General features: G+C 56.1%; 1 protein-coding gene across 1 annotated transcript in view; it reads right to left on the reverse strand.

Moving 5' to 3' along the window:
- The window catches only part of ZNF385C (zinc finger protein 385C), a 34472-nt gene extending 21826 nt beyond the window's left edge, over nucleotides 1–12646 (reverse strand). Inside the window, exons 1-2 of the mRNA XM_054709339.1 lie at nucleotides 12597–12646; nucleotides 4591–4842 (exon numbers count right to left, since the gene is read on the reverse strand). Coding sequence (XP_054565314.1) covers nucleotides 4591–4842; nucleotides 12597–12630 — 286 coding nt within the window. The 5' untranslated portion in view covers nucleotides 12631–12646. The remainder of the gene's footprint in view (nucleotides 1–4590; nucleotides 4843–12596) is intronic.
- Nucleotides 12647–14437: the final 1791 nt, after the last annotated feature.

Raw genomic sequence — 14437 nt, forward strand, 5'->3', positions numbered from 1 at the left:
TTGGCGCAGGAGGTAGGTCACAGCTGCTTGCCCAGGTGTCTCCCATGCCCTGTGCGGGCCCAACATCCGTACGGGAGGTTGGAACTAGGAGGGTTGAGCCAGCAAACCTTTTCCCTGCAGATGTTCAAGAACCACTTAAAATTGTGTGTGTGTGTGTGTGTGTGTGTGTGTGTGTGAGAGAGAGAGAGAGAGAGAGAGAGAGAGAGAGAGAGAGAGAGAGAGAGAGAGTCAATAGGGTCATTGAATTCAGCCTTATTGGGGCAGGGGTCCTCGTTCCCACACCTGCCGTGTTGAAAGATGGCTACAGACACATTCCTGAAGAATCAAAGGGCCTGCTGTGCTGTGTGGGAGACAGATAGGGTGGAGGGTGGGCTGGGAAAGTTGGGGAAGTGCCTGGGGGAGGCGGATGGAGAAATGTGGGTACTTGCTGTTTCCTTACCCTGTGCCCTCTCCCAGGTGTGACAGGCTCACTCTGAGCTGGGAGCTGGGTGTGACTGAGTAAGGAGGCCTCTGACCCAGGCATTGAGGAAGCTCAGAGAGGGAAGAGTGCACCCCAATATCTCCCTCCCATGGACAGCCTCAGGGACATGAGCAGGAGAGGGTCCCCACCTCACTGCCTGTGACGGCCTGCCACTCTGCAAGCCGCCGTGCCTGGAGGTCCCACTCCCACACCTTTGTCACCCTCCCAGGGAACAGGACTGTCCCGGAACAGAGCAGTGCATTCAGGCCCCTCCAGCCTCCGTGAAAGTAGGTGTGGCTCTCTCCACCTCCCAGGCTGCCCCGCTCTCGGCTCTGGCCCAGTCTTGAGGTCCCTATGCACTTCCCCTCACCCCCCACCTCAGGGGTAGTAGCTAGCATCAACTTGCTGAGGGCTGTCTCTCCCACCCCCAGCTCTCAGAGAGTCAAGGAGACAGGAGAAATCCATGGGATGGGAATGGGAGTGGATGTTGGGGGGGTCATGGTCCAGAGCAGGCTCCGAGATAACCAGGCCAATGGGGAACAGCTTCTCCAGCTGGAGCCCCAGACTTCCAGGGTTCCCAGAAATCTAAGGACCCTTCATCCCTGCCCTATGCCACTCCCCTGTGCTCCCACAATGCCGCTCACTCTCTTAGCCTGGCAGGCGTGAAGGTCTGGCCCCATGGCTGACCTCCCCTCCAGACTGTGAATGCCCAGAGCTCAGGCACTGAGCACTACTCAGTGGGGAATGCTGGGGGCCAGCACAGGGCCACCCGGGGCTGGAGGGCTAGGTGATGATGGACGGATGGCTGGGGGGACAACGACTTATCAGGTCCCATTTAATAATCTGGAGAAGAATACCAGGCATCATGTCTCCTGTTCTCTCTCCCCCCCCCCCCCGAAACATACACACACACACACAAACCTACCCAGTACTCAAGCAATAGGGACAATGGGAAAAGGGAAGCCAAGTGAAGGGGGTCCCTGTCCTTCTGGGCAGCCTGACTCTGGCCATGGGTATCTGGTGCTGTGGTCTTTTTTCTTTTTCAATATATTTTTATTGATTTCAGAGAGGAGGGAAGAGGAGAGAGAGAGAGAAACATCAGTGAGGTGAGAGAATCATTGATCGGCTGCCTCCTGCACGCCTCACACTGGGGATCGAGCCCGCAACCCAGGCATGTGCCCTGACCAGGAATCCAACCGTGACCTCCTGGTTCATAGGTCAACGCTCAACGACTGAGCCACACCGGCTGAGCTGGCTCTGTGGTCTTTTATCCTCACACCCCACCTGCTCTCTCCAAACTGGCACCCTGGTTTGGGGCAGGGAAAAGGGAAGGCTTGTAGCTTAGGGACCACTGCCCAGAAGAAGGGCCTGAAGAGGCTGTGTTAGAGGGGAGCAGGGCAGGACCGAGTTCTTTCTCTTTTCTTTTTTTAAATTTTAACATTGTTTTAATCAAGTAAGGTAGCGGTTTAAAACGGAATTTTAAGACAGGTGAATAGAGCAAAGTGAAGGATTACTCTATTAGGATAGCCTCTGTGAATAAAATTCTTACGTGGATTTAGAATAGTGCTCTTGAGCCCTCCCCATCCAACACTGGCCCTCCCCATCCAACACTGTCCCCCAGACCTGCTTCCCTCTCAGCACCCCCCTTTCTGATCATGGAATTATCTATCACAGCATCACCTAAGCTAGAGTCATCCTTGGATCTCCCTCCCCCATAACCCCCACATCTCATCAGTCACCATGTCCTAATGGTTCTGCTACAGAAAAGGCCCCAGAATCTGTTTCCTCCATACCACTCCCTTCTTTCTCCGGTACCCCCAAGTCTTACCCTTCCCCTTTGCCAGAGATCTCTAAAAATACTAATCACTCCTGCTCAAAACCCTTCAGTGACACCCATCACCTTTAGTTCAAAGGCCAAACGTCCAGCCCGCCTGCTCACCGGCAGCTCCTGCTCACCTCCAGCCATGCCCGCCACGGCCATGCCCACCACGTGCCCAGCATGTCCTGCTGCTCCTGGAAGGCCAGGGCCTCAGGCCTCGGTGCATTTGCTCTGTTGGCCTCCCTGCCTTGGGTTCCCTTTCTGTCTCCAAGATCTAACATCCATGTCTCTCCTCTGAAGCTTCCCCTGACTCTGGTACCCACCCCGCGGAAGCCTGTTGCTCTCTTGGACAAACTCGTCCACACCTGTGGTTGTCTAGACAGCACTTTCCTAACAGGAGGGTATGCTGCCTTTTATAAATATGGATCCCTAGGTAAATACTGTATGTCCTCACTTATATGCAGAACCTAAAAAAGTCAAACTCATAGAAGTAGAGTAGAAAGGAAGTTGCCAGGGGCTGGGGAGCTGGGGACGTGGGGAGACGCTGGTCAGAGGGAACAAACTTCCAGCTATAAGATAAATAAGGTCTGCGGTCTGCGATGTAATGCCCAGCAGGGCGACCACAGTAACTATACTGCATTACATAACTGAAAGGCACGAAGAGAGCAGATCTTAACTGCTATCAGCACACACATGCAAAATCATAGTCATCTGAGGGGCAGAGGTGTTAACTAACTTATTGTGGGAAATATTTTATAATATATATGTGTATCTAATCATCACATTGTACACCTTAAACTTACACATTATCCTACCTAATAAAGATGGAATATGCAAATTGACCGCAACTCCAAGACAAAGATGGCGGCGCCCACAGCCAATAAGGAAGGAATATGCAAATTGATGTGACAAGGTGAGAGGCGGAAAGGCGGCTCGGCCAGAGCGAAGGTGGTGTCGGCAGCCAGGGGGAGGAAGGCCTATTCTTGCATGAATCTTTGTGCATTGGGCCTCTAGTATGTCAATAATATCTCAATAAAATGGGGGGAAATATGAGTCCTCCAAACAATGGCTCGGACTTAGGGGGTTGTCTGTAAGTATTTGATGAATTAATGAGTGCCTTTTGGACTCACACACACACACACACACATACACACACACACACTCTAGAAACATCATATAATCAGATACGCTCTTGCTCAGATTCACACCCTTGGTGTTCCCAAGGGCTCAGGTGGAGGAGTTGGCAGCAGCCATCAGAGCATCCCCTGCTTTGCTAATGCAGTGACCTCTGCCTCCAATGTCCCTTCTCCCCTTTTCCCTGTTCCAAGCTCAGCACGCCCACTTCCTTCAGGAGGCCTTTCCTGGTGCCCCCGGGGATAACTGACCTTTCCCCGTGATATCCCTGGGGATGCATCCCACGAAGCACCCACAATATTTATCTGCTCTTTCTGTGTCTGTCTCAGCCCAAAAGACAGATTCAGTCTTGGCCAGAAGGGGGAGGGGGTGTGAGGAGGGAGACTGGAACTTATTTGTCTCCAGGCCTCGTACAGAGAACACAGTGGGTGCCCACGTATTCACCAAAAGAACAGGCAGCCTGCTGAGAGTTGAGAGTGTCGCCCTCTGGCAACGCTACCGACCTGGGCTGCAAGCTAAGTTCCCAGCGGCTGCCCCCAAGAACCAGGCAGACGTTCCCACCCTTTCCACCTCCCCACACTGGGCCTGCCTCTCCTTATTTTCCCCGTGGCCCCTATGTGCCTGTCAGCCGGGATCACCCTCACGAATTCATTCACCCATTTTCCCCAGAAATCAGCCAGCTGCCCCTTCGTGCTTGCAGCCAAACCTCTGCAAAGTCATCCCAGCCAGGGAGAAGCAGAAATCCCGGCCAGGAGTCCAGTGGCCAGAGGAAGAGGGACTTCCCTCGTCCACCCCTCAGCTGGAGTGTCATGCACCTTGCTAACCCTGGCCTTCAGAGACCAGAGCAGCATCCCGGGATACCCTGCAGGTGAGGCCTTTGTCCGAAAGTCTGTCCCTGCCAGGGGACTCCAGACTGGGGTCCTGATCCCAAAAGACCCCACAGGGAGGCCCTCCGGGCCAGAAAGACCTCAGAGGAGGCTTCAGCCCTCGAGACCCTCAGATCCAAGAGGGTTGTCCAGATACAAAAAATAAAATTGACAGCATCTGGGGGACTTCAGACGCTAAAACCCATTGAAGGCACCCCAGACCCAAAGACCCCCACCGAGAGAAGCCACAGACCCAACCCTCAGAGGGGCCCAGAGCCAAATCTGTAGGCACAGCGCCCCCCTGCACTGACCTGGCCCTGCGGGGGCCTTTCCCAGGCTGAGCTGCCGCAGCCGCCTCTGGTGGGCCCGCCCCTCGCAGTGCACCTGGGCCTGGGCTGCCGAGTTCAGCTGGATGTTGCAGACGTCACAGAGCGTGTACGATGGCCGTTTCCTCTCGCGCTTGGGCTTAGGCAGTTCTGGGGGCTGAGGGGGGCACTCCGCCGCTCCAGATAAGGGGGGCTCCTTCTCGGCAGGGGGAGATGGGCTCAGTGGCCGCTTCATTCCTGAACAGATAGAGAGGGAGACAAATAAAACAAAGGCTGAGTGTTGTGAGTACATAGAAGGAGCACGACGGCTTCAAGATCCAGAGATAGCCGAGCCTTTTATCCCAGCTGAAAGTCCCCGCTTCTGGAGAGCCCCGACCTGAGGATGGCAAGGGGAGCATAATGGGGCCTATTTCAAACAAAGCAGCATTCATTGAAAGGCAGGACTATCTGGAAGAGAGTCAGAAAGGTGTACACACGGGCAGCCTGTGCCTGGGGGCGCGGCCACAGAGCCGGGCTGAGCATGAAGCTCGGGTCTCCGAGAGCAGGTGGGCACGCAGGGCCAGGCAGCAGTGAGCTTGGTGGAGTCCCGTGTTGGGAAGCCAGCACTCCGTTCTCAGCGCCCTCAGCGCCCTCAGCGCCGGGGCAGGCGCTGACAATCCTATGACAGGCAGGCATGTGGCGCTTGCTGGAGTCGCAGCCGTCGCTGGCCAGGGTGGTGATTGCAGAAACCCAACCTCCCTGTGTCCAGGGCCCGACCCGCTGACATTCACAGACGGTGGCAGTGTGTGAAGCCATCGGCACCCCTGACCCACGTGGCTCCAGATGGTCCCTGCTGTCTTGGCCATCCAGCCCGTGGCAACAGTTGGTGTTGGTAGTAGAGACCTCAGCCCTACACAGACACAACACACACACACACACACACACACACACACACACACACACACACACACACCCTGGTGCCCACGGAACTGGCACATCATCCCTTCAGGCCCCTCATCTCCAGACAGTCTTCCCTTTCCAACTCACTTCTCCGAAGCTTTCCCACCGGACTCCTCTGCCTCTAAGGGGCTCTCTTCTGGGGCTGCTCGATGACCTTTCTCAGGCTGAACTGGGCCAGCATCCACTGCCCTCCTGAATCGGTGTGCAGCTTCCTGCCTCTGCTTTAGACTGGGGACTGCCTGAGGGCAGGGCCTGTGTCCCCCTCACCCGGACAGAGAATTCCTGAGGTCAGGGACCGTGTCACCCTCTCTGATTGGGGGATCCCCAAGGCTCAGACCTAAGTGAGGCATAACTGAGCCTCTCTCATGGGCTGAATTGTGTCCACCAAAACTTCCTATGTTGGGGTTCTAACCCCCAGGACCTCAGAAATGAATGTGATTGTGTTTAGAGAGAGGGTCTTTAAATAGGTAATTACGTTAAGATGAGGCCACCAGGGTGGGCCCTAGTTCAATATGACGTGTCTTTGTCAGAAGAGGAAATTTGGACACAGACAGTTACAGAGGGAAGGAAGGCCATGTGAAGACACAGGGAGAAGACAGCCATCTGCAAGCCAAGGAGAGAGGCCTCAGAGGAAACCAAGCCTGCGGACACCTGGGTCTCACATGTCTGGCCTCCGGAGCCGTGAGAAAATGCCTTTCTGGTGTTTGAGCCGCCCCGTCAGTGGTAACTTCTTATAGCAGCCCCCGCAAACCAACACAGCCCCTAAAGAGCATTTCCCTTTTCTAATTTTCATTTTGAAAATTAGACCAAGTGAAGCCAACTGATGCCCTAATACTCTCATAAGCCCACACATCCAATGGTGGGGCCCACAACTGAACAAAGAAAATGGATTTCTCAAGTCCACAGTCAAGAACTGGGAGTCCCTGGACCCACCCCCTGCTCTCAGAAACCTGCTCATCAATTTTGTGGGCAGTGCTCCCACATAACATATCTGTCATTACATGTGTGGGGACCATGTGTGAATGGAACAGAGGGGCACAGCGATTAAGAGTATGAGTTCCAGCTCTGGCCGGTGGGCTCAGTGGTTAGAGCGTCAGCCCACGCACCCAAGGGTCGAAGTTTTGATTCCCGGTCAAGGGCATGTATCTGGGTTGCAGGTTCAGTCCCCAGCCCTGGTCAGGGTGTGTGTGGGAGGCAACCAATTGATGTTTCTCCCACATAGATCTCTCTCTCTATCTCTATCTGTCTCTTTCCTCTCCTCTATTCCCCCCTTTTACTCTCTCTAAAAATCAATGGAGCCCTAACCGGTTTGGCTCAGTGGATAGAGCGTCAGCCTGCGGACTGAAGGGTCCCAGGTTCGATTCTGGCCAAGGGCATGTACCTTGGTTGCGGGCACATCCCCAGTAGGGGGTGTGCAGGAGGCAGCTGATTGATGTTTCTCTCTCATCGATGTTTCTAACTCTCTCTCTCTCTCCCTTCCTCTCTGTAAAAAATCAATAAAACATATTTTTAAAAAATCAATGGAAATAATATCCTCAGGTGAGGATAAACAACAACAACAAAAAACAGTATGAGCTCTATATTGACTCGCACCTGGGTTCAAACCTCAGCTCTGCCCCTTACCTGCTGGGTGACCTGCGCCTCATTCCCCTCATCGGTATATCTGTAAAATGGGATGATGACTAACAGTTCTTAAGTCACAAGCATAATGCGAGGATTAGCTGAACTGAAGGATATAAAACATTTCTCAGTGTCCTATAAAAGCCAGCTATTATTAATCCGCAGCGTGGCTGTGCTTTGCAGCTTGTCAGTGGAGTCACCGGATCTGTCACCGTGTGTGTCTGTCATGGCCTACCTGGGTCACTGCGAATGTCTCTGTTGCCCCTGTTACCCCATTGTTTGTTCAGGTGAATCTGTGTTGCTCAATCTGTGTGTATGCCACGGTGCAGCTGTGTCACAATGTGAGTGCCACGGTGCCCATATCGGAATGAGACTGTCACTGAACCTCTGAGACTCGCCACGTGTTATGGGTTAAATGGTGCCCCCTCAAATTCGTATGTTGAAATCCCAGCACTTCAGAACATGAAATACAACCTTGTTTGGAAATGGGGTCATTGCAGATATTATTAGGTTAAGATGAGGCAATACTGGAGCAGGGGGGCCCCCGGATCCCATATGACTAGTGTTCTTATAAAGGGGGGATTTGGACACAATCATTCACACAGAGAGAATGCCATGTGAAGATGAAGGTGGAGATCAGAGTGATGCTTCTACAGACCAAGGAATGCCAAACTTTGCCAGCAAACCACAGAATCTATGGGGAGAGGCATGGAACAGACTTCCTCCCTGCCCTCAGAAGGAACTAACCTCGATGACGCTTTGATCTTGACCTTCTAGACGCCAGAACTATGAGACAACAAACATCTGTTGTTTAGACCACCTGGCTTGTAGTACTTTGTTACAGCAGCCCTAGAAAACACACCATGGATTTGACTCTTGTGTGATCATGGGTGATTTGAGGGCCCCCTCCCCGCTGCATGGTGGTGTGGCTGGAATGCAGTACCAGAGAGAGCCTCCAGGTGGCGCAGTGAGCATCAGGCGGCAAGATAAGAGGTGGAACTCAGTACCCCTCCACGCAGGGAGGATCCCACTCCTCCACACTCCTGGGGCAACTAGGTTGCCCCTCTGAGGCATGCCAAGCGCCGGAGCAACATGCCTGGAGTCCAGGGCACAGCCCTGCCGCACTGGAAAGTCACTCCCATCACCTTGTGAGAACCCCACCCCCATCTCCAAGGCTGCACTGAACCTCTGCCAACATTCTGTGCGCTCTCACCTCTAGCTGGAGGTCACCATAGCTATCTCCTTCCTTTACAAGTGTTTCCCCACCCTCCCAGCAGGAAGACAGGGCAGGCAGAAAGTACCAGGTGCAAATGTTGAGGGGAGGGGAGGGTCCAACTGGCCAGGGGTAAGAGGTGTCAGGGTAATGAGATTTTTCCGGCCATGCCAAGGGAGCTGCCTGCCCCCTGCCAGAAAGGGGACAGGGAGGGTTTGAAATCTCAATGCAATTTATGACAGGCAGGCCGAGGACATGGCTCAAGAGAGCAGACAAATATCTGCCATGAGGCTGATTAAACCTCCGTGATATACAGCCTCTGGGCTCACAGGGCCCTCCCGGATGCCGGGGCTAATTGTGTCCCCCTCGGCCAGGCTGCTGGGCCTGCCACAGCCTGCCCTGCCTCCCCAGGCCTTCCCAGCTGTCCCCTCAGGAGTTACACCACTCCAGCCGAGCTAGGGCTCCTACCCAGAAAAGGTGGAGGGGTGGGCAGTTTTTAGGGCACACAAACATCTATCTAACCCCTGTCACCAGCACCAGCAGGTCCGCACTCCCTGCCCTGGCCCCTGTTCAGAACCATCATGACTCACCCCAGCGGGACCCACACTTGGACAGGACCTGGCCCCCATGCTCTCTTTAACAGAAGAGGAAATTGAGTCCCAGAGCAGAAGAGTGGACTTTCTTAAGTACACGGCAGGGCAAGAGCTGCTTCTAGAGACGTCCCCACCCCCTCTCTACCACCTGGCTGCCAGGCCACCTCTTCTTCATGATGACAACCACTTTACTGAGAGCTTCCTGTGTGCCAGATGCTTTACACACAGGATCTCTCTTAAACTTCACAACAACCCCATGAGGTGGGCACTATTATTAACCTATTACCCCACGTCATAGATGAGAGAACAGGCTCTGAGAGGTTTTATGGCCGGACCTGAACTTGAACTTGTCTGACTCAGGGCTCCTTGGGAGGCTTGTGGTTGCCCAGCCCCTATCAGGCCGGGGTGCGAGGCAAGGAGATGCCACATCCTGGTCAGGAGGAGTTGGAGCCAGAGCCAGAGAGGCTGGGAGGAAGGGGTGGGAAGAAAGGGGGCGAACTGAAGAAAAGAACAGGTGAAAGCCGAGCAAAAGAGCATGGGGTGTCCAGGTGTGTGTATAGCTGTGATCTAAACAGACACCTGGGGGCGGAGTGGGGGGGGGGGTAAATCCCTCTGTGTTCTCACCTTCCCTGAGAGATGGGGCTGAGGCTGAAGCAGGAAGGGGGAGGTTGGACAATGGGAGGGAGCCACCCACTTAAAGGCCTGCTTACTCCAGAGCTGGAGAGCTGACGGAGGCCAGGGTTGCTGTCTGCCTGCCTGTCTGTGTGTCCATCTGTATGGAGCTGCGGGGATTAGGGGGTGGTGGGAGCACTACCCAGGGCCCCAACTTGCAAAGTGACAATGGACTTCGGCTGGGTTTCAGTGGGGCCCTCTGGCTCGGCAGTAAGGTGGAATTCTCTGTCTGCCTATCCAAAGAGGGCTGGATAGAAAGAAATTCGGAGGTCATAAAATGCAGGGCAGAGGTGTTTCCAGCTGCAGCCTGGGGAAGGGGTTCCTCAAGAAAAGAACTACTGCCCTGACCGGTTCGGCTCAGTGGATAGAGCGTCGGCCTGCAGACTGAAGGGTCCCAGGTTCGATTCCGATCAGGGGCATGTACCTTGGTCGCGGGCACATCCCCAGTAGGGGGTGTGCAGGAGGCAGCTGATCGATGTTTCTCTCCCATCGATGTTTCTAACTCTCTATCCCTCTCCCTTCCTCTCTGTAAAAAATCAGTAAAATATATATTTAAAAGAAAAAGAAAAGAACTACTTTTGCCAAAGGGTTAACGGGAGAGGAAGGTTCTCGGCTTGTCCCCAGCCCTTGGCCAGGCCTGAAGGGCTCCCTCACCAAACCTTTAATGAGCCCAATTACGTTCTGGCATTTTCCCCCAGGGCTGCCAGCATTTGCCCTCCCGCCTCCTCCGGCCAGGTCCCAGGACCTGCCTTTGAGAAGGGAGCCTGGCTGGCTGGCCAACCTTGGGCCCGTCCCTGCCCCTCGGAGCTTTGGTTTCCGTCTTTAAAGAGAGGGGGTTGGGCTGAGCTAATCTCTTAGGTCCTTCAGGCGGGGTGGCAGTGGCAACGCTGAGCAGCTGCCTCAGAGGAGGTGGGGGCAGGCCCGTGGGGGGCGGGGGTGTGGAGAAAGAACTGCCCAGTGGTGAGTGCTCACTGCCTTCCGGGCGCTGTAGAAACATCACTTCCATGTACCCTCCTAACAACCCTGTGAGGCTTTACAAACGAGGACACGGAAGCTCAGAGTCTAAAAGCGGGGCAGGTGAGTAGGGCCAGCTCTCTCCCATCCTGTGATGCAGGGGCGGGGGCGGGGGCCGGGGTGCCAGTTGTCTCCCATCCTATGACTCACCGGATCATGAGCAGGAGTGTGGCATCTCCCGTGCCCCCTGCTCCAGCTGCAGAGAGAAGTGTCTGTTCTTGTCCTAGTGAAGCATGAGCCCTCCTGGGCCTGGCTGCCTGCTCAGTGCCCCCGAGCATGTTGGTCTCCACTGAGCATGTTGGTCTCTTCCCTCCACCTCCACCTCCCCCTTCCCAAGGCTGACACCTTCCTGGGGTGAGGAAGCGGGGACAACCCACTTCAGTGTGTGGCCACCACAGAGTGGCACCACCCAGCCATCCTGTGCGCCCAGAGAGCTGGGGTCACCCGGAGTCATACCCAGAACTCCCCAGAGGAGCCAGAGACCCCCCGCCTCGGGGGTAGAATGGCTTGGGTGGGGCCAGCTGTGTCACCCCCCAGCCCACACATCCCTGAGGCAGAAGGTCCTGGGGACCGGGCAACAGCTGGTCCAGATGTCAGGGGTCGGGGGGGGGGGGGGGAGTTGCATTGGGCAAAGCAAGGCAGCCATGCCTGTTTTCCCATCCAAAGTGGTGACAGAAGAAGCCTGTCACCTTTCCCCCGGGGACTGCTGGGTGCAGGGGATTGCAGGAGTGAGCTGGCTAAGAGGTGCTGAAAGGCAACACTCAGCTCCAAGGAAGGGAGAGGGGAGGGCACGGGAGGTGAAGGAGAATAATGGTTCAGGGATGAGGTCACTGTCCCCCACCGTGTTCCCTCCTCCAGTCTGCTCTGTCCTTACCCCCTATGGGGCGGGTGTCCCACAGCCCCTCCTGGACGGCGAGACTCCTCCCAAGGACCCTCAAGCCACCCCCAGGAAGGAAATCCTTCTTGCTACCTAACTTGCATTTCTCCTTGCAGGGTCCACAGAGCAACACAGAGGAGCTGCCTCTAAGGGGGTGGTGAGAGGTGGGGCGTTAGGAAGGGAGTATTGGCCTCAGCGCCGCCCTTTCTAGCCTGTGCAGCCCGGCAAGGCCTAGGAAACCCCACGTGGACAGGACACGCCCCAGACCCCAGGCCCCCAGAGCCCCTTATAGAAACACCAGGCCTAGGATCCTGGCACAGCTCAGCCTCATCCACCACCTGCTCTCTCAGCCCAGCTCCCCATAGGACTGAGCAGTAGCTCCCCCAACCCTCGCTCCCTGCCCAGGATGGCCCAGACTCCGGGAATGAGTCCCAGGAGCCAGAGGGAGGAGGGCTGGAGGTCCCTCTGTTGGAGAGCTGTGGGTAGGAGGCAGGCCAGGAGGGCCGGGCCTATGCCCGTGTCTGAAGAGGAGGCATTCGGCTGAAGGGGGAGGGGCGGGGCAGGCAGCTCCAGTGGCTGTGATGGAGGAAGGTGCTCTTTACACCCCAAAGAGACAAGAGAGGTCCCCTCCCTCCCCGCTTCCATTCAGTTCTATCCCGGGGGCTGAGAAGGGTGGGTTGATTCTGGGGTTCTCTAAACTCCGTAGGAAAAGAGGGCCTTCGGTCGAGCCCTGTCTCCAGAGAATGGTGCCCTCCTTAGGGTGGGGTCTCATCCTCTCTGCCCGGCGGTCCCAGCCTCCCTTCCTCTTCACCACCACTCTCATTGTCCCCCCTCCCCACCTCAGTTTCTGGCTAAGTTGGGGTCCTGGTCTCCCACCTCTCCCCCACTCCAGGTGGGGCCAGGTCCTGGCCGCTGGAGCCACCGACACTGCACCGGCGCGCGGCCCCGTGGGCGCTCAGCCCCAGCGCGTCTGGGTCCGGGATGGGGCGCCTGGGTCCGGGATGGGGCGCCTGGGTCCGGGATGGGGCGCCTGGGTCCGGGATGGGGCGCGCCGGCCGCCTACCTGAAGGGCGCTCCCGGCCCGAGCGGGGCCGCATCCAGCCGCCCGCGGCCACCCTGGGACACCCGTGTCCGCGGCTCCCAGAGGTGCGCGCGGGTGAGTCCGGCCCGTGCGTCCCGGAGCGGCCGCCGCGCCTCCCAAGCCCGCCCCTGGGCGGCCACGCAGAGCAGGTGCCAGGAGCCGCTGCCCGGAACGGAGCCCGGCGAGCGGGCAAGCGAGCTGCGGAGGGGGACAGGGTGGGGATCCCCGGGGAGGAAGGCGAGGGGACAGCTGGGGCTCTCCCTGCGGAAATGGCTGGGCCCACTGAAGACTTTCTCGCTACGGCTGGCCGGTCAGGCCGGAGCGCCCTTCAGCTTCCCAGGGGTCCCAGACTCAGGGAAGGGGACCCCAAAGTGGCCACCTACCACTGGCCTCCTGCGACCTCCCGCACCCCCTGCGAATGGCCCGTCTTTGGGGGGAAAGCTGGGAGAGGAGGAAGCTGACATTCACGGAGCACCTACTGGGTGCCAAGAGGGATCACATTCAATCCTCACAAACTGCTCTGCTGGGACTGGTTTGATCCCCATTTTACGGACCAGGAAATGAAAGATTGGGGACACGAGGTAACGGATCCAAGTCGCACAGGAAATGAGCGCCAAATGGGAGACCAGGCTGGTCCTAGGAACCATTTCTGGAGGGCAGGGGAGACAGCCAGAGGGCCTGCTGGCGGGGAACTCCTCTGCCCCTGCCCTGTGTGGCTGGGGTTCATTTATTTAATTTCGTTTCATTTTATCTTTGTTATTCCTCACCTGAGGATTTTTTTTTATATTGATTTGTTTTGTTTCAAGTGAGTGGAAGGGAGAAAGGGAGAGAGAAAGAGCAAGAGAGAGAAAGATCCTTGTGAGTGATACACCTGCAACCCAGGTACGTGCCCTTGACCAGAAATCGAACCTGAGACCCACCAGCCACACCAGTCAGGCCTAGAGTTCATTTCTGATTCCTCCCAAGGAGTCAGTGGACAGTCGGTCTGGGGCACAAAGCCACGCAGGGGAGGGAAGGAGGTAGGGGCTGGGGGCTTGACCTCCTGAGAGAGCTCTGCCATCTTTCCATGATTGGGAAGGCAGTAAGAAAGGGGGTCCTGCCCTAACCGGTTTGGCTCCATGGATAGAGCGTGGGCCTGCGACTGAAGGGTGCTGGGTTTGATTCTGGTCAAGGGCAGTACCTTGGTTGAGGGCTCGATCCCCAGTAGGGGGCGTGCAGGAGGCAGCTGATTGATGTTTCTCTCTCATGGATGTTTCTAACTCTCTATCCCTCTCCCTTCCTCTCTATAAAAAATCAATAAAATATTTTTTTTTTTAAAAAGAAAGAAAGGGAGTCCCCACCCTAGCCGGTTTGGCTCAGTGGATAGAACATCGGCCTGCAGACTGAAGGGTCCCGGGTTTGATTCCAGTCAAGGGCATGTACCTCAGTTGCAGGCTTGATCCCTGGCCCTGGTCTGGCATGTGTAGGAGGCAACCAATCGATGTACCACTCTCAAATTGATGTTCCTCTCTCTCTCTCTCTCTCTCCCTCCCTCCCTCCTGCTCCCTTCCACTCTCTCTAAAAATCAATGGAAAAGTATCATCAGGTGAGGATTAAAAAAAAAAAAAAAGTGAGTCCCCAAGAAAGGGGACAGGAGCGGCTCCTGTATGCACAGGAGATGTGTCAGTGCTGCTCGCCCACCTCATGCTCCACGCCAGCTAGAGAGCAGGTCCTTGGCGGGGAGCTCTGGCAATGCCCCCACCGCTGCTACCGGTCTCCCAGCACCTCTTCCTGCTCCTCACACCCACCAACTCCCTCCTGCCTGGGGCCTCTGCCCCTGCTGT

The sequence above is a fragment of the Eptesicus fuscus genome, chromosome 20, assembly GCF_027574615.1.
Source record: "Eptesicus fuscus isolate TK198812 chromosome 20, DD_ASM_mEF_20220401, whole genome shotgun sequence".
Taxonomy (NCBI): Eukaryota; Metazoa; Chordata; class Mammalia; order Chiroptera; family Vespertilionidae; genus Eptesicus; species Eptesicus fuscus.